Consider the following 19,737-nt stretch of genomic DNA (forward strand, 5'->3'; position numbering starts at 1 on the left):
CCTTCATATTTTTTCGCAATTGCAGTAATAAAGTGTGTTCAGTTTAAAATTTAAAGTGACAGTAACGGTTTTATTTTAAAACGTTTTTTGTACTTTGTTATCAAGTTTATGCCTGTTTAACATGTCTGAACTACCAGATAGACTGTGTTCTGAATGTGGGGAAGCCAGAGTTCCTTCTCATTTAAATAAATGTGATTTATGTGACAATGACAATGATGCCCAAGATGATTCCTCAAGTGAGGGGAGTAAGCATGGTACTGCATCATTCCCTCCTTCGTCTACACGAGTCTTGCCCACTCAGGAGGCCCCTAGTACATCTAGTGCGCCAATACTCCTTACTATGCAACAATTAACGGCTGTAATGGATAATTCTGTTAAAAACATTTTAGCCAAAATGCACACTTATCAGCGTAAGCGCGACTGCTCTGTTTTAGATACTGAAGAGCATGACGACGCTGATAATAATGGTTCTGAAGGGCCCCTAAACCAGTCTGATGGGGCCAGGGAGGTTTTGTCTGAGGGAGAAATTACTGATTCAGGGAACATTTCTCAACAAGCTGAACCTGATGTGATTACGTTTAAATTTAAGTTGGAACATCTCCGCATTCTGCTTAAGGAGGTATTATCCACTCTGGATGATTGTGACAAGTTGGTCATCCCAGAGAAACTATGTAAAATGGACAAGTTCCTAGAGGTCCCGGGGCTCCCAGAAGCTTTTCCTATACCCAAGCGGGTGGCGGACATTGTAAATAAAGAATGGGAAAGGCCCGGTATTCCTTTCGTCCCTCCCCCCATATTTAAAAAATTGTTTCCTATGGTCGACCCCAGAAAGGACTTATGGCAGACAGTCCCCAAGGTCGAGGGAGCGGTTTCCACTTTAAACAAACGCACCACTATACCCATAGAAGATAGTTGTGCTTTCAAAGATCCTATGGATAAAAAATTAGAAGGTTTACTTAAAAAGATGTTTGTTCAGCAGGGTTACCTTCTACAACCAATTTCATGCATTGTCCCTGTCGCTACAGCCGCGTGTTTCTGGTTCGATGAGCTGGTAAAGGCGGTCGATAGTGATTCTCCTCCTTATGAGGAGATTATGGACAGAATCAATGCTCTCAAATTGGCTAATTCTTTCACCCTAGACGCCACTTTGCAATTGACTAGGTTAGCGGCTAAGAATTCTGGGTTTGCTATTGTGGCGCGCAGAGCGCTTTGGTTGAAATCTTGGTCAGCTGATGCGTCTTCCAAGAACAAGCTACTTAACATTCCTTTCAAGGGGAAAACGCTGTTTGGCCCTGACTTGAAAGAGATTATCTCTGATATCACTGGGGGTAAGGGCCATGCCCTTCCTCAGGATCGGCCTTTCAAGGCCAAAAATAAACCTAATTTTCGTCCCTTTCGTAGAAACGGACCAGCCCAAAGTGCTACGTCCTCTAAGCAAGAGGGTAATACTTCTCAAGCCAAGCCAGCTTGGAGACCAATGCAAGGCTGGAACAAGGGAAAGCAGGCCAAGAAACCTGCCACTACTACCAAGACAGCATGAAATGTTGGCCCCCGATCCGGGACCGGATCTGGTGGGGGGCAGACTCTCTCTCTTCGCTCGGGCTTGGGCAAGAGATGTTCTGGATCCTTGGGCGCTAGAAATAGTCTCCCAAGGTTATCTTCTGGAATTCAAGGGGCTTCCCCCAAGGGGGAGGTTCCACAGGTCTCAGTTGTCTTCAGACCACATAAAAAGACAGGCATTCTTACGTTGTGTAGAAGACCTGTTAAAAATGGGAGTGATTCATCCTGTTCCATTAGGAGAACAAGGGATGGGGTTCTACTCCAATCTGTTCATAGTTCCCAAAAAAGAGGGAACGTTCAGACCAATCTTAGATCTCAAGATCTTAAACAAGTTTCTCAAGGTTCCATCGTTCAAAATGGAAACCATTCGAACAATTCTTCCTTCCATCCAGGAAGGTCAATTCATGACCACGGTGGATTTAAAGGATGCGTATCTACATATTCCTATCCACAAGGAACATCATCGGTTCCTAAGGTTCGCATTCCTGGACAAGCATTACCAGTTCGTGGCGCTTCCTTTCGGATTAGCCACTGCTCCAAGGATTTTCACAAAGGTACTAGGGTCCCTTCTAGCTGTGCTAAGACCAAGGGGCATTGCTGTAGTACCTTACTTGGACGACATTCTGATTCAAGCGTCGTCCCTTCCTCAAGCAAAGGCTCACACGGACATTGTCCTGGCCTTTCTCAGATCTCACGGATGGAAAGTGAACGTGGAAAAGAGTTCTCTATCTCCGTCAACAAGGGTTCCCTTCTTGGGGACAATAATAGACTCCTTAGAAATGAGGATTTTTCTGACAGAGGCCAGAAAAACAAAACTTCTAGACTCTTGTCGGATACTTCATTCAGTTCCTCTTCCTTCCATAGCGCAGTGCATGGAAGTGATAGGTTTGATGGTAGCGGCAATGGACATAGTTCCTTTTGCGCGCATTCATCTAAGACCATTACAACTGTGCATGCTCAGTCAGTGGAATGGGGACTATACAAACTTGTCTCTGAGGATACAAGTAAATCAGAGGACCAGAGACTCACTCCGTTGGTGGCTGTCCCTGGACAACCTGTCACAAGGGATGACCTTCCGCAGACCAGAGTGGGTCATTGTCACGACCGACGCCAGTCTGATGGGCTGGGGCGCGGTCTGGGGATCCCTGAAAGCTCAGGGTCTTTGGTCTCGGGAAGAATCTCTTCTACCGATAAATATTCTGGAACTGAGAGCGATATTCAATGCTCTCAAGGCTTGGCCTCAGCTAGCGAGGGCCAAGTTCATACGGTTTCAATCAGACAACATGACAACTGTTGCGTACATCAACCATCAGGGGGGAACAAGGAGTTCCCTGGCGATGGAAGAAGTGACCAAAATCATTCTATGGGCGGAGTCTCACTCCTGCCACCTGTCTGCTATCCACATCCCAGGAGTGGAAAATTGGGAAGCGGATTTTCTGAGTCGTCAGACATTGCATCCGGGGGAGTGGGAACTCCATCCGGAAATCTTTGCCCAAGTCACTCAACTGTGGGGCATTCCAGACATGGATCTGATGGCCTCTCGTCAGAACTTCAAAGTTCCTTGCTACGGGTCCAGATCCAGGGATCCCAAGGCGGCTCTAGTGGATGCACTAGTAGCACCTTGGACCTTCAAACTAGCTTATGTATTCCCGCCGTTTCCTCTCATCCCCAGGCTGGTAGCCAGGATCAATCAGGAAAGGGCGTCGGTGATCTTGATAGCTCCTGCGTGGCCACACAGGACTTGGTATGCAGATCTGGTGAATATGTCATCGGCTCCACCATGGAAGCTACCTTTGAGACGAGACCTTCTTGTTCAAGGTCCGTTCGAACATCCGAATCTGGTCTCACTCCAGCTGACTGCTTGGAGATTGAACGCTTGATCTTATCGAAGCGAGGGTTCTCAGATTCTGTTATCGATACTCTTGTTCAGGCCAGAAAGCCTGTAACTAGAAAGATTTACCACAAAATTTGGAAAAAATATATCTGTTGGTGTGAATCTAAAGGATTCCCTTGGGACAAGGTTAAGATTCCTAAGATTCTATCCTTCCTTCAAGAAGGATTGGAAAAAGGATTATCTGCAAGTTCCCTGAAGGGACAGATTTCTGCCTTGTCTGTGTTACTTCACAAAAAGCTGGCAGCTGTGCCAGATGTTCAAGCCTTTGTTCAGGCTCTGGTTAGAATCAAGCCTGTTTACAAACCTTTGACTCCTCCTTGGAGTCTCAACTTAGTTCTTTCAGTTCTTCAGGGGGTTCCGTTTGAACCCTTACATTCCGTTGATATTAAGTTATTATCTTGGAAAGTTTTGTTTTTGGTTGCAATTTCTTCTGCTAGAAGAGTTTCAGAATTATCTGCTCTGCAGTGTTCTCCTCCTTATCTGGTGTTCCATGCAGATAAGGTGGTTTTACGTACTAAACCTGGTTTTCTTCCAAAAGTTGTTTCTAACAAAAACATTAACCAGGAGATTATCGTACCTTCTCTGTGTCCGAAACCAGTTTCGAAGAAGGAACGTTTGTTGCACAATTTGGATGTTGTTCGCGCTCTAAAATTCTATTTAGATGCTACAAAGGATTTTAGACAAACATCTTCCTTGTTTGTTGTTTATTCCGGTAAAAGGAGAGGTCAAAAAGCAACTTCTACCTCTCTCTCTTTTTGGATTAAAAGCATCATCAGATTGGCTTACGAGACTGCCGGACGGCAGCCTCCCGAAAGAATCACAGCTCATTCCACTAGGGCTGTGGCTTCCACATGGGCCTTCAAGAACGAGGCTTCTGTTGATCAGATATGTAGGGCAGCGACTTGGTCTTCACTGCACACTTTTACCAAATTTTACAAGTTTGATACTTTTGCTTCTTCTGAGGCTATTTTTGGGAGAAAGGTTTTGCAAGCCGTGGTGCCTTCCATCTAGGTGACCTGATTTGCTCCCTCCCATCATCCGTGTCCTAAAGCTTTGGTATTGGTTCCCACAAGTAAGGATGATGCCGTGGACCGGACACACCTATGTTGGAGAAAACAGAATTTATGTTTACCTGATAAATTACTTTCTCCAACGGTGTGTCCGGTCCACGGCCCGCCCTGGTTTTTTAATCAGGTCTGATAATTTATTTTCTTTAACTACAGTCACCACGGTATCATATGGTTTCTCCTATGCAAATATTCCTCCTTAACGTCGGTCGAATGACTGGGGTAGGCGGAGCCTAGGAGGGATCATGTGACCAGCTTTGCTGGGCTCTTTGCCATTTCCTGTTGGGGAAGAGAATATCCCACAAGTAAGGATGATGCCGTGGACCGGACACACCGTTGGAGAAAGTAATTTATCAGGTAAACATAAATTCTGTTTTAACGGACCATTAAATTCAACATTTCAACAACTAATACAATGTTCCATTATTAAAAGTGAAACATTATTGCCATATACATTCATTATTTATTTTGCTTCCTTTTGCAGTAAAATACATCTGAAATTTTTACTTGTTCCACTTTCTCACAGGAAGTATTGGGTTAATATCTTTAGCTTATTTATCTGTGAGCTTTTGTTTACCCCATCCTACCTCACCTTCTCTATTGGCATTTGTTCTATTAAGTAGGCAGCAAGAAGGGAAAGTATTTGTTATAGCAGTGGGCATATTAAGTAGTTTATTTTGTACATATAAATATATATTTATATTTAGCTATTATATTGAGATTAGAAAGGAATATATACCTATTTGTTTTTTATATATATTAAATAAATTATTACTAAGTAACTAAACTGAATCAGTGCTAAACCGCCTTAAAGCGACACTGAACCCAAATGTTTGCTTTAATGATTCAGATAGAACATGACATTATAAGCAACTTTCTAATTTACTCCTATTATCAATTTTTCTTTCTTCTTTTGCTATCGTTATGTTAAAAGCAGGAATATAAATCTTAGCAGCCAGCCCATTTTAGGTTCAGCACCATGGATAGCGCTTGCTTATTGGAGGCTGATATTTACCCATCAATAAGCAAGCATAACCCAGGTTTTCAAACAAAAATGGGCCGGCTCCTATGCATCACATTCCTGCTTTTTAAATAAAGACAGCAAGAGAATGAAGAAAAATTGATAATAGGAGTAAATTAGAAAGTTGCTTAAAATTGCATGCTCTATCAGAATCCTAAAATAATTTTATTTTGGGTTTAGTGTCCCTTTAAGGGAATAGAAAAGGGCAGGCTACCCCAGTCTCTTTCCTTAACTGCCCATGTGCATAAGATAATTTATGCTATATCTGCGTATCAGTTTGTGATTGGTTAGTAAGGGTTCTTTTGCCCAGGAGGACAGGGAAATCAGTAAAAAAAACAACCCATAAACAATATGCTTATTTGACAAAATAAAGCTGCATTATCCATTGCAAAATTCTTCTCAGTTATAAAGGTACATTATCATGTAGCTTACAGTTTGTCTTTAATGTCCCTTTAAGAGCTATAACGTTTTACACATTTGGATTATAAGATATTGAATTTAAAGTACCTACAATCTTTGTGTATTGTGGATTTGTATACTTTAAATAAAGTTGGCTTGAAAAATACATTTTCATTTTTAAACAACTTGATGAATTTTAAATACTGTTTATGGTGCTTACTATTTGGTGTAAACTTCTTCTATAAGTGTACAAACATCCAGGACATGTACATTATGTTCAATTGAAATATAATGGTATTAAGAGAAAATTGATTAAAGGGACAATAAACCCGAATACATTGGATTTCATGTCCCTTTAATGGATTGAATTCACCAAAAAAACAAACATTACAGCCATAAATATACTGGATCTTGCTATATAACGAAAAACTAATCTATATGTCAGGATTAATAACTTTAAGATTACAATGTATCTTAAATAGAAACTATCTTCTATAGTTATATAAAATCTGCTTCAGAGAATACAAAAGTGAACCTCCTAGATTTCATTGTGATAGTTTAAATTAACTCAAATAAAATTTCCAAAATTGATTGTGAAACTCTCTTTTGTATACTTGAAAATATATGTATTATTGTCTTTTGTATTTTTGAGTACATGTAACTTCTATTTGCCCTAGTGTTTGTGTATATGTATGTGTGTGTGTGTGTGTATATATATATATATATATGTATAATGTGTATATATATGATATATCCTGTAATATACTAGCAAATATAAGTTACATATTTGTTCAATTAAGTTGCTAGTATGTGCACATCAGCGAAACCTTTTGCAAATGACTACACAGTATCCTTTTGTTCACAAACAGATGTTTAGGAAGAGTTGTCTTTTTGTTTCAATTATTATGGGCCTTATCTCTGGCCCTAAAATAAAAGCTCAGGTAAAACACACCATTTGCACAGATGAAGAGAATGAAAAAAAAGTCCTTTTGTTTGGAAGGTCATTAGTCGCAGGTGCCATAAGCTGTAAAGTTCAACACAAGGGCTGACAGGTGGTTGGTAAATACTCCTGCACTTTCACTGAAGATGCAGCTGAATGCTAGGCCTTGGGAATATGTCAGTCTTTACTGCTCCTTAGGGTGCACAGTTTGCTCTTAGAAATTAGAGAGGACTTTATGTTCAGAAAGATAATACAATTTTGTGGCCGTGTGAAAGTGGATATTGTAATTGCAGTGTTGAAAATGAGAGGCTGTTCGCAGGTCAGTGTCAACTGTTGACAGTAAACAGTTTAATGCACTTGTACAGAAGTATGGATCAGTTCCCTCCAAAAACAATCATTTGTAAATCGCTGTACCGTTTCATGAAGTCACTCTTACCGCCAGCTTGGTAAAACATTTGCTTCTATTCAACAAAATGTAACAGCTGTTCTATGAAATACATATGATGAGAATTTAATGCCTAACATTTCCTACAGAATGCTTGAAAAGATTTAGGAGTACTCATCTGGCCTTTAAGAAAAATAGCATGTAGCCAAAACAAATCCACAAAGTGCACTAAATTTAAGCGAAATGGGTGAGTTAGTTTGTGGATATTACAATCCAAACAATGGCGTAATTCTCATCTCCTACTGTGTAAACTACAGGCAAAATGTGTTTAACCCATTGGCTTCTACAGAAGGCAGCGATGCACTGTATATACTGATGTGTTCCAGCCCTTTAACAGGTTAATTTAAGAAATGGAATTCTAGCAATATTTTAGGTAGAGTGCAGTGGTATGCTTGAATTTGACTTGGTAAGTATTTCCCTCCTGAAAGATTAACTTATCAAATTGATAGTAAGGCTAATGCTTTTGTGTCAGGTGGGCTTATGCTACATTTTAACCCCTTAATGACCACAGCACTTTTCCATTTTCTGTCCGTTTGGGACCAAGGCTATTTTTACATTTTTGCGGTCTTTGTGTTTAGCTGTAATTTCCCTCTTACTCATTTACTGTACCCACACATATTATATACCGTTTTTTTCGCCATTAAATGGACTTTCTAAAGATACCATTATTTTCATCATATCTTATAATTTACTATAAAAAAAATTATAAAATATTAGGAAAAAATGGAAAAAAACACACTTTTTCTAACTTTGACCCCCAAAATCTGTTACACATCTACAACCACCAAAAAACACCCATGCTAAATAGTTTCTAAATTTTGTCCAGAGTTTATAAATACCCAATGTTTACATGTTCTTTGCTTTTTGCAAGTTATAGGGCCATAAATATAAGTAGCACTTTGCTATTTCCAAACCACTTTTTTTCAAAATTAGCGCTAGTTACATTGGAACACTGATATCTTTCAGGAATCCCTGAATATCCCTTGACATGTATATATATTTTTTTAGAAGACATCCCAAAGTATTGATCTAGGCCCATTTTGGTATATTTCATGCCACCATTTCACCGCCAAATGCGATCAAATAAAAAAAAAAAGTAAAATTTTTCCAAATTTTAGGTTTCTCACTGAAATCATTAACAAATATTTTGTGCAATTATGGCACAAATGGTTGTAAATGCTTCTCTGGGATCCCCTTTGTTCAGAAATAGCAGACATATATCGCTTTGGCGTTGTTTTTAAGTAATTAGAAGTCCGCTAAATGCTGCTGCACACCACAAGTGTATTATGCTCAGCAGTGCAGGGGTTAATTAGGGAACTTGTAGGGAGCTTGTAGGGTTAATTTTAGCTTTAGTGTAGTGTAGTAGACAACCCCAAGTATTGATCTAGGCCCATTTTGGTATATTTCAGGCCACCATTTCACCGCCAAATACGATTAAATTAAAAAAAATAGTCAACTTTTTCACAAACTTTAGGTTTCTCACTGAAATTATTTAGAAACAACTTGTGCAATTATGGTACAAATGGTTGTAAATGATTCTCTGGGATCCCCTTTGTTCAGAAATAGCAGACATATATGGCTTTGGTGTTGCTTTTTGGTAATTAAAAGGCCGCTAAATGCCACTGCGCACAAAACGTGAATTATGCCCAGCAGTGAAGGGGTTAATTAGGTAGCTTGTAGGGAGCTTGCAGGGTTAATTTTAGCTTTAGTGTAGAGATCAGCTTCCCACCTGACACATCAGACCCCCTGATCCCTCCCATAGAGCTCTCTTCCCTCCCCCACCCCACAATTGTCCCCGCCATCTTAAGTACTGGCAGAAAGTCTGCCAGTACTAAAATAAAAGGTTTTTTTTTTTTACTTTTTTTTTTAAGCATATTTACATATGCTGCTATGTAGGATCCCCCCTTAGCCCCCAACCTCTCTGATCCCCCCCAAAACAGCTCTCTACCCCCCCCCACTGCCTTATTGGGGGCCATCTTGGGTACTGGCAGCTGTCTGCCAGTACCCAGTTTGCATATAAAAATGTTTTTTTTTAATTTATTTTAGTTTTTTCTGTAGTGTAGCTCCCCCCCCCCCCAGATCAATCCCCCACCCCCTCCCAGATCCCTTCCATTACGTTTTATTATTAATATTTTGTATTATATTGTACAAAAATATTTACAAGTTTCTGTAGTGTAAGCGGTTCCCACCCGCTCCCTCCCCGTGCACGCGCCCTCCCGCCGCCCCCTGTGCACGCGCACGCGCCTGTGCGCGCCCCCGGCGATCCCGCCCCCGATCCCGCCCCCCTCTCTGACTAAGAAGCCATCGATGGCCGCCCACCCACCTCCCATTTACGCTCCCACCCACCAACGAATGCGGCCATCGATGTCCGGTGCAGAGAGGGCCACAGAGTGGCTCTCTCTGCACCGGAGGGGCAAAAATTGTTATTATCGAGGCATCCTGCAATAACCGGAAAGCAGCTGGAAGTGATCAGGATCGCTTCCAGCTGCTTTCCAAACCGAGGACGTGCAGGGTACGTTCTCAGGCATTAACTGCCTTTTTTCTGAGGACGTACCCTGCACGTCCTCGGTCGTTAAGGGGTTAAAAAAAAAATAAAAAAAAAAAATATAATATTATATTATATACCTGGGATATCTTGTCTCATGTGCAGAAAAAGCAGGATATTGCCATTCTTTTTTATGGCATTTAATTAAAAAATATAATTTTTTTGAGTATTGTTTTTTTTTAATCACAGATTCTCTTCTTTTACTATGTGCTTAATTTCTCCAACATAGGTGTGTCCGGTCCACGGCGTCATCCTTACTTGTGGGATATTCTCTTCCCCAACAGGAAATGGCAAAGAGCCCAGCAAAGCTGGTCACATGATCCCTCCTAGGCTCCGCCTACCCCAGTCATTCTCTTTGCCGTTGTACAGGCAACATCTCCACGGAGATGGCTTAGAGTTTTTTAGTGTTTAACTGTAGTTTTTCATTATTCAATCAAGAGTTTGTTATTTTCAAATAGTGCTGGTACGTACTATTTACTCAGAAACAGAAAAGAGATGAAGAATTCTGTTTGTATGAGGAAAATGATTTTAGCAACCGTAACTAAAATCCATGGCTGTTCCACACAGGACTGTTGAGAGCAATTAACTTCAGTTGGGGGAACAGTTTGCAGTCCCTTGCTGCTTGAGGTATGACACATTCTAACAAGACGATGTAATGCTGGAAGCTGTCATTTTCCCTATGGGATCCGGTAAGCCATGTTTATTACGATTGTAAATAAGGGCTTCACAAGGGCTTATTTAAACTGTAGACTTTTTTTGGGCTAAATCGATTGATATTAACACTTATTTAGCCTTGAGGAATCATTTATTCTGGGTATTTTGATTTAATAATATCGGCAGGCACTGTTTTAGACACCTTATTCTTTAGGGGCTTTCCCAAAGCATAGGCAGAGTCTCATTTTCGCGCCGGTGTTGCGCACTTGTTTTTGAGAGGCATGGCATGCAGTCGCATGTGAGAGGAGCTCTGATACTTATAAAAGACTTCTGAAGGCGTCATTTGGTATCGTATTCCCCTTTGGGTTTGGTTGGGTCTCAGCAAAGCAGATACCAGGGACTGTAAAGGGGTTTAAAGCTTAAAACGGCTCCGGTTCCGTTATTTTAAGGGTTAAAGCTTCCAAATTTGGTGTGCAATATTTTCAAGGCTTTAAGACGCTGTGGTGAAAATTTGGTGAATTTTGAACAATTCCTTCATGTTTTTTCGCAATTGCAGTAATAAAGTGTGTTCAGTTTAAAATTTAAAGTGACAGTAACGGTTTTATTTTAAAACGTTTTTTGTACTTTCTTATCAAGTTTATGCCTGTTTAACATGTCTGAACTACCAGATAGACTGTGTTCTGAATGTGGGGAAGCCAGAATTCCTATTCATTTAAATAAATGTGATTTATGTGATAATGACAATGATGCCCAAGATGATTCCTCAAGTGAGGGGAGTAAGCATGGTACTGCATCATTCCCTCCTTCGTCTACACGAGTCTTGCCCACTCAGGAGGCCCCTAGTACATCTAGCGCGCCAATACTCCTTACTATGCAACAATTAACGGCTGTAATGGATAATTCTGTCAAAAACATTTTAGCCAAAATGAACCCTTGTCAGCGTAAGCGTGGCTGCTCTGTTTTAGTTACTGAAGAGCATGACGACGCTGATATTAATATCTCTGAAGGGCCCCTAACCCAATCTGAGGGGGCCAGGGAGGTTTTGTCTGAGGGAGAAATTACTGATTTAGGGAACATTTCTCAGCAGGCTGAATCTGATGTGATTACATTTAAATTTAAATTGGAACATCTCCGCATTTTGCTTAAGGAGGTATTATCCACTCTGGATGATTGTGAAAATTTAGTCATCCCAGAGAAACTATGTAAAATGGACAAGTTCCTAGAGGTGCCGGGGCTCCCAGAAGCTTTTCCTATACCCAAGCGGGTGGCGGACATTGTTAATAAAGAATGGGAAAGGCCCGGTATTCCTTTCGTCTCTCCCCCCATATTTAAAAAATTGTTTCCTATGGTCGACCCCAGAAAGGACTTATGGCAGTCAGTCCCCAAGGTCGAGGGAGCGGTTTCTACTTTAAACAAACGCACCACTATTCCCATAGAGGATAGTTGTGCTTTCAAAGATCCTATGGATAAAAAATTAGAAGGTTTGCTTAAAAAGATGTTTGTTCAGCAGGGTTACCTTCTACAACCCATTTCATGCATTGTCCCTGTCACTACAGCCGCATATTTCTGGTTTGATGAACTGCTTAAGGTGCTCGATAGTGACTCTCCTCCTTATGAGGAGATTATGGACAGAATCAATGCTCTCAAATTGGCTAATTCTTTCACTCTAGACGCCTCTTTGCAATTGGCTAAGTTAGCGGCTAAGAACTCTGGGTTTGCTATTGTGGCGCGCAGAGCGCTTTGGTTGAAATCTTGGTCGGCTGATGCGTCTTCCAAGAACAAGCTACTAAACATTCCTTTCAAGGGGAAAACGCTGTTTGGTCCTGACTTGAAAGAGATTATCTCTGATATCACTGGGGGTAAGGGCCACGCCCTTCCTCAGGATCGGCCTTTCAAGGCAAAAAATAGACCTAATTTTCGTCCCTTTCGTAAAAACGGACCAGCCCAAGGTGCTACGTCCTCTAAGCAAGAGGGTAATACTTCTCAGGCCAAGCCAGCTTGGAGACCAATGCAAGGCTGGAACAAGGGAAAGCAGGCCAAGAAACCTGCCACTGCTACCAAGACAGCATGAAATATTGGCCCCCGATCCGGGACCGGATCTGGTGGGGGGCAGACTCTCTCTCTTCGCTCAGGCTTGGGCAAGAGATGTTCTGGATCCTTGGGCGCTAGAAATAGTCTCCCAGGGTTATCTTCTGGAATTCAAGGGACTTCCCCCAAGGGGGAGGTTCCACAGGTCGCAGTTGTCTTCAGACCACATAAAAAGACAAGCGTTCTTACATTGTGTAGAAGACCTGTTAAAAATGGGAGTGATTCATCCTGTTCCATTAAGAGAACAAGGGATGGGGTTCTACTCCAATCTGTTCATAGTTCCCAAAAAAGAGGGAACGTTCAGACCAATCCTAGATCTCAAGATCTTAAACAAATTTCTCAAGGTCCCATCGTTCAAGATGGAAACCATTCGAACTATCCTTCCTTCCATCCAGGAAGGTCAATTCATGACCACGGTGGATTTAAAGGATGCGTATCTACATATTCCTATCCACAAGGAACATCATCGGTTCCTAAGGTTTGCATTCCTGGACAAACATTACCAGTTCGTGGCGCTTCCTTTCGGATTAGCCACTGCTCCAAGGATTTTCACAAAGGTACTAGGGTCCCTTCTAGCGGTGCTAAGACCAAGGGGCATTGCAGTAGTACCTTACCTGGACGACATTCTGATTCAAGCGTCGTCCCTTCCTCAAGCAAAGGCTCACACGGACATTGTCCTGGCCTTTCTCAGATCTCACGGCTGGAAAGTGAACGTGGAAAAGAGTTCTCTATCCCCGTCAACAAGGGTTCCCTTCTTGGGAACAATTATAGACTCCTTAGAAATGAGGATCTTTCTAACAGAGGCCAGAAAAACAAAGCTTCTGGACTCTTGTCGGATACTTCATTCCGTTCCTCTTCCTTCCATAGCTCAGTGCATGGAAGTGATCGGGTTGATGGTGGCGGCGATGGACATAGTTCCTTTTGCGCGCATTCATCTAAGACCATTACAACTGTGCATGCTCAGTCAGTGGAATGGGGACTATACAGACTTGTCTCCGAAGATACAAGTAAATCAGAGGACCAGAGACTCACTCCGTTGGTGGCTGTCCCTGGACAATCTGTCTCAAGGGATGATGTTCCACAGACCAGAGTGGGTCATTGTCACGACCGACGCCAGTCTGATAGGCTGGGGCGCGGTCTGGGGATCCCTGAAAGCTCAGGGTCTTTGGTCTCGGGAAGAATCTCTTCTACCGATAAATATTCTGGAACTGAGAGCGATATTCAATGCTCTCCAGGCCTGGCCCCAGCTTGCGAGGACCAGGTTCATACGGTTTCAATCAGACAACATGACGACTGTTGCGTACATCAACCATCAGGGGGGAACAAGGAGTTCCCTAGCGATGGAAGAAGTAACCAAAATTATTCTTTGGGCGGAGTCTCACTCCTGCCACCTGTCTGCTATCCACATCCCAGGAGTGGAAAATTGGGAAGCGGATTTTCTGAGTCGGCAGACATTGCATCCGGGGGAGTGGGAACTCCATCCGGAAATCTTTGCCCAAGTCACTCACCTGTGGGGCATTCCAGACATGGATCTGATGGCCTCTCGTCAGAACTTCAAAGTTCCTTGCTACGGGGCCAGATCCAGGGATCCCAAGGCGGCTCTAGTGGATGCACTAGTAGCACCTTGGACCTTCAAACTAGCTTATGTGTTCCCGCCATTTCCTCTCATCCCCAGGCTGATAGCCAGGATCAAGCAGGAGAGGGCGTCGGTGATCTTGATAGCTCCTGCGTGGCCACGCAGGACTTGGTATGCAGATCTGGTGAATATGTCATCGGCTCCACCTTGGAAGCTACCTTTGAGACGAGACCTTCTTGTTCAGGGTCCGTTCGAACATCCGAATCTGGTTTCACTCCAGCTGACTGCTTGGAGATTGAACGCTTGATTTTATCGAAGCGAGGATTCTCAGATTCTGTTATCGATACTCTTGTTCAGGCCAGAAAGCCTGTGACTAGAAAGATTTACCACAAAATTTGGAAAAAATATATCTGTTGGTGTGAATCTAAAGGATTCCCTTGGGACAAGGTTAAGATTCCTAGGATTCTATCCTTCCTTCAAGAAGGATTGGAAAAAGGATTATCTGCAAGTTCCCTGAAGGGACAGATTTCTGCCTTGTCGGTATTACTTCACAAAAAGCTGGCAGCTGTGCCAGATATTCAAGCCTTTGTTCAGGCTCTGGTTAGAATCAAGCCTGTTTACAAACCTTTGACTCCTCCTTGGAGTCTCAATTTAGTTCTTTCAGTTCTTCAGGGGGTTCCGTTTGAACCCTTACATTCCGTTGATATTAAGTTATTATCTTGGAAAGTTTTGTTTTTAGTTGCGATTTCTTCTGCTAGAAGAGTCTCAGAATTATCTGCTCTGCAGTGTTCTCCTCCTTATCTGGTGTTCCATGCAGATAAGGTGGTTTTACGTACTAAACCTGGTTTTCTTCCAAAAGTTGTTTCTAACAAAAACATTAACCAGGAGATTATCGTACCTTCTCTGTGTCCAAAACCAGTTTCAAAGAAGGAACGTTTGTTGCACAATTTGGATGTTGTTCGCGCTCTAAAATTCTATTTAGATGCTACAAAGGATTTTAGACAAACATCTTCCTTGTTTGTTGTTTATTCAGGTAAAAGGAGAGGTCAAAAAGCAACTTCTACCTCTCTCTCTTTTTGGATTAAAAGCATCATCAGATTGGCTTACGAGACTGCCGGACGGCAGCCTCCCGAAAGAATCACAGCTCATTCCACTAGGGCTGTGGCTTCCACATGGGCCTTCAAGAACGAGGCTTCTGTTGATCAGATATGTAGGGCAGCGACTTGGTCTTCACTGCACACTTTTACCAAATTTTACAAGTTTGATACTTTTGCTTCTTCTGAGGCTATTTTTGGGAGAAAGGTTTTGCAAGCCGTGGTGCCTTCCATTTAGGTGACCTGATTTGCTCCCTCCCTTCATCCGTGTCCTAAAGCTTTGGTATTGGTTCCCACAAGTAAGGATGACGCCGTGGACCGGACACACCTATGTTGGAGAAAACAGAATTTATGTTTACCTGATAAATTTCTTTCTCCAACGGTGTGTCCGGTCCACGGCCCGCCCTGGTTTTTTTAATCAGGTCTGATATTTTATTTTCTTTAACTACAGTCACCACGGTACCATATGGTTTCTCCTATGCAAATATTCCTCCTTAACGTCGGTCGAATGACTGGGGTAGGCGGAGCCTAGGAGGGATCATGTGACCAGCTTTGCTGGGCTCTTTGCCATTTCCTGTTGGGGAAGAGAATATCCCACAAGTAAGGATGACGCCGTGGACCGGACACACCGTTGGAGAAAGAAATTTATCAGGTAAACATAAATTCTGTTTCCTTCAAAATGGTTAAACACATATTGAAAGCTGCATTCCTGACACCCTCCATGTTTCATGTATGCCTGCTTCTTATTTCCTCATCTGTAGCGGCACAGAAGCACAACCTTGACCAAATATGTTATTCCTAGGGAGGGATTAAACACATAGTAAAATTAAGGAATGTGTTTAAAAATAAAAATTTCTAACAAAATAGAACATTTTATTTTTACACCAGGACATCCCTTGAAATATGAGAAGACTGAATAAATGTGTTACAGCTAGTCATACAGAAATATTGTGTTTGATTTCTTTTAAGCACAGAACCTTGTTATTTCTTTCATAAAGGTGGTAAGAGTCCACAATCCATTACTCCTGGCCACTAGGAGGAGACAAAGATTCCGAAACTCCAAGAGCCCTTAAAACCCCTCCCACCTTATTGGAAACTATTCTTGTCTTTGCAGGAGGAAGGTGAAGAAGGGAGGCTTTCCAGATGTTTGTGGGAAAGATGCTCAAACTATTTTGGAGCTACTGTTTGGAGAGAGGGGTGTCTTTGGAGTACGGGTAGTGGCACAAGAACACCCTATGGGAGTTAGTCACAGGCCTGTCACAGGTGTTGCAGGGACTGGTCCCTAGCCTCCTCCTGTAGGTTCTATATGTAGATCCTCTATTGTCACGAGTACAGCACTGGATTGGCTATCTGCTGTAAGCAGTTACTGCTGCTTAAGGTAAGTACAGTAGTATGGGCATTTTTAGGTTTGGGTATATTGATACCTTATTCCCCCCTATTTTAGGCCTTGAGATGCATTACGTATTTGTTAGCACGTTGGCTTATTTTTTTCGTGCTTCTTTTGTGCGTCGGATTGTTAGCATACTAGCATGTTTGTGAGCGCCATTTTTTTGTGCGGTTTGTTTTTTTCTGCACTCTGTTTAGTGCATATCAGCTTATACGTGTGTCAGATTTTTTCGCACCTTTATTTCTTACGCTTGTCGTGCACACTCCTGTAGGTGCTCTATTTGATGTCTTTGTTTTGGGTATATTGATACCTTATTCCCCCCTATTTTAGGCCTTGAGATGCATTACGTATTTGTTAGCACGTTGGCTTATTTTTTTCGTGCTTCTTTTGTGCGTCGGATTGTTAGCATACTAGCATGTTTGTGAGCGCCATTTTTTTGTGCGGTTTGTTTTTTTCTGCACTCTGTTTAGTGCATATCAGCTTATACGTGTGTCAGATTTTTTCGCACCTTTATTTCTTACGCTTGTCGTGCACACTCCTGTAGGTGCTCTATTTGATGTCTTTGTTTAAGGTTGCATTATTTATCTGTAATTTGACTTTCTTATTGCCTGCCTGTTATTTTTTTTATAATGGCGTCTCATCTTCTCTTATTATTATTAACCCAGAAGCTAGATTGAACACTTTCCTACTAATTTAAAGTGTGTATTTTGCAAGCTGGTTGCTATTATTCCTCCTGCTCAGCTTTGCAAGTCATGTACGGATCATCTTACGCATTCTGATCAGTCTAATTATGCTTTTTCTTTTAAGGATAGCTGTCTTCTCCCTGTCTGTTCTACATAGGGAAGTTCTTCAGATCTTGCTCCAGCATTTAAGTATTTTATATACTCTACTTTATCAGAGATGTTGACTGCCATGCCACCCTCCAAATAGGTGTAAGAAGGTGGATTCTGATAATCCCTCTCCTAGTGTATCTTATTTGAGTAAATCAAAGTCTGTTAGGATGAATGGTCTAGGCCCTGGTGCTTCTGTTTTATCCTCTGAGGGTGAAGTGTTTTCAGAGGATGAAGGAAACCAAATTTTCTCTTTTTTGTTTAAGCTTAAACACCTTTGTTCCCCTTTTAAAAGGTGTTATGTACTTTAGGGGTTCAGGATTCTATAGTTTCTGAGAATAGGTTTGTCAAACAGTTGGATTTCATTTTTAAGGCCTCTGTTAAGTCACCTGGAGTATTTCCAGTTGCTAATGCAATCTCTGAGATATATTTTATCTGATAGTTTTTTTAACTTTGTTTTTAAACATTGTTTTTTTACTTATGTGCATTGATATTGTTGTTTGTTGTCATGATAACTTTTTTGGATTGCTTCACTCCCACCCACTGGTGATGATGGTTGTCTTGAATATGTGTTTGATTATATATAGCAAGTGAATTGTTATCATTTTATTAAGCCTTATGAAATAGCTATGTATTAGCTGAGAAACGCATTGATATTTTTGTATTGTTATTAAAGTAAGCTTTGATCTTACTACTTGCTGCCAAACCATCATTTATCCATCATCCGTTATGTTTAATGGTTCAACAGACTTTTGGAACTAACTCACCTGGTTTTACCTCACTGCTGTTGGAGTTTTGCGGGAGGCCAGTCTGAGTTTTGGGATCTTTGCCTCCTCCTAGTGGCCAGAATATAATTAACAGGACTTATGGATTGTGGACTCTCACCACCATGAAAGAAATTAATTTATAAGGTAAGAATACATTTATATTTTTATTCCAAGACTAATGATAATCACTCTACTATATAATGCACTAGAGTTTTCCCAACCATAGTCATTTACTTTAGAAGGATTCTCGGCTCCTATTTATGTTTGTTATGCATTTATCAGAGCTAGATTTAAACCTTTAAAAATATATTTATGTAAAAAACATAGTTTTTTTTTTTTTAAAAAAGCAGCACTTCAATGTGGCCCACTAGTGCATTCAGTTTGTGTTTCTTTTCTTCATATAATAGCAGTATGCCAACAACACATTTAAATCACCTCTAAATAGTTATTTTAGGTTTTTACATAAGTATAGTATATATATTTTTTATGTTTTATTTAGTGTTTTTATCATTTGCTCACCTGCACTAGGAGAGAAAAAACATTTCTGATGTGGATGTGGCCCCTTGTGAAAAAAGTTAGATATCCCTAGTATAGATTATGAAAGGGCATCACTGTACAAGCCCATTTTTGTTTTGTAAATTAGTTATACAAAATGTTATGATTTAAATGAAGGAGAGAATAATTGGTTATTAAATGTAATGTCAAATCTGTTATTAGAACCTTTTGTTGCTATTTATATTTTAAAATTAATTAAACTCTGTAATTTTTAAAATATATACAGTATGTTTGGTCAAAACTTCTGAAAACAGTTTTATTTATTGGGTTTAAGAACCCTCATTTTCTGAATTATTCTTATACATTATACATTATGCATGCCTTAGGTATTAAAATCAATGAATCGCAATGCAAAGTGTTTTCTATTCCATAAAATATAAAAAACAATTTAGTCTATAAGTCTCTCTGTGGCCTCTAGGTGTGTCTTTCTGTCATTGGTTGCTATTTAAGTACACTAAACAATACACAATTGATTATTATGGTATCTGTATCATGTTACATGTTAGATGGGCACAGAATTTGCATCTAAATCAGGGACCAATTCCAGAATATGCTCATGTGTATGTCTATGTGATATATGTTGTTGTTTTTTTGTTTTACATTTGTTTTATTAATTTGTCATTTTTTGTTGCAGGTAACCCAGGTATTGTTGGGTTTTACAGGACATTTATGCAGTCCCTTTATTATGGTTTACATGAAAAATATCCAGTTTGGGCAGTCAGCCATGCTGGTCACTGTGCGCCACCAAGAGGAATGGACATGACTTATGGTATGTCACACATTTTATTTATTGCATTCTAAATTATTTTAGCTTAAATTATAGCCTCACAGCTAGGACCTTTTTTTTTTTTTTTAAGCTTTACACTTTTTTCTTATACTTTTTTAGGAGACCATGTTCTACCAAAGAATAATAAT

General features: G+C 40.8%; 1 protein-coding gene across 3 annotated transcripts in view; it reads left to right on the forward strand.

Moving 5' to 3' along the window:
• LDAH (lipid droplet associated hydrolase) overlaps positions 1-19,737 on the forward strand; it is a 900,338-nt gene that overhangs the window by 311,163 nt on the left and 569,438 nt on the right. For all 3 annotated transcript variants that reach the window (XM_053709640.1, XM_053709641.1, XM_053709639.1), the window contains exon 4: positions 19,457-19,591. In XM_053709640.1, coding sequence (XP_053565615.1) covers positions 19,457-19,591 — 135 coding nt within the window. The remainder of the gene's footprint in view (positions 1-19,456; positions 19,592-19,737) is intronic.

This window comes from Bombina bombina, chromosome 4 (genome assembly GCF_027579735.1).
Source record: "Bombina bombina isolate aBomBom1 chromosome 4, aBomBom1.pri, whole genome shotgun sequence".
Classification (NCBI taxonomy): Eukaryota; Metazoa; Chordata; class Amphibia; order Anura; family Bombinatoridae; genus Bombina; species Bombina bombina.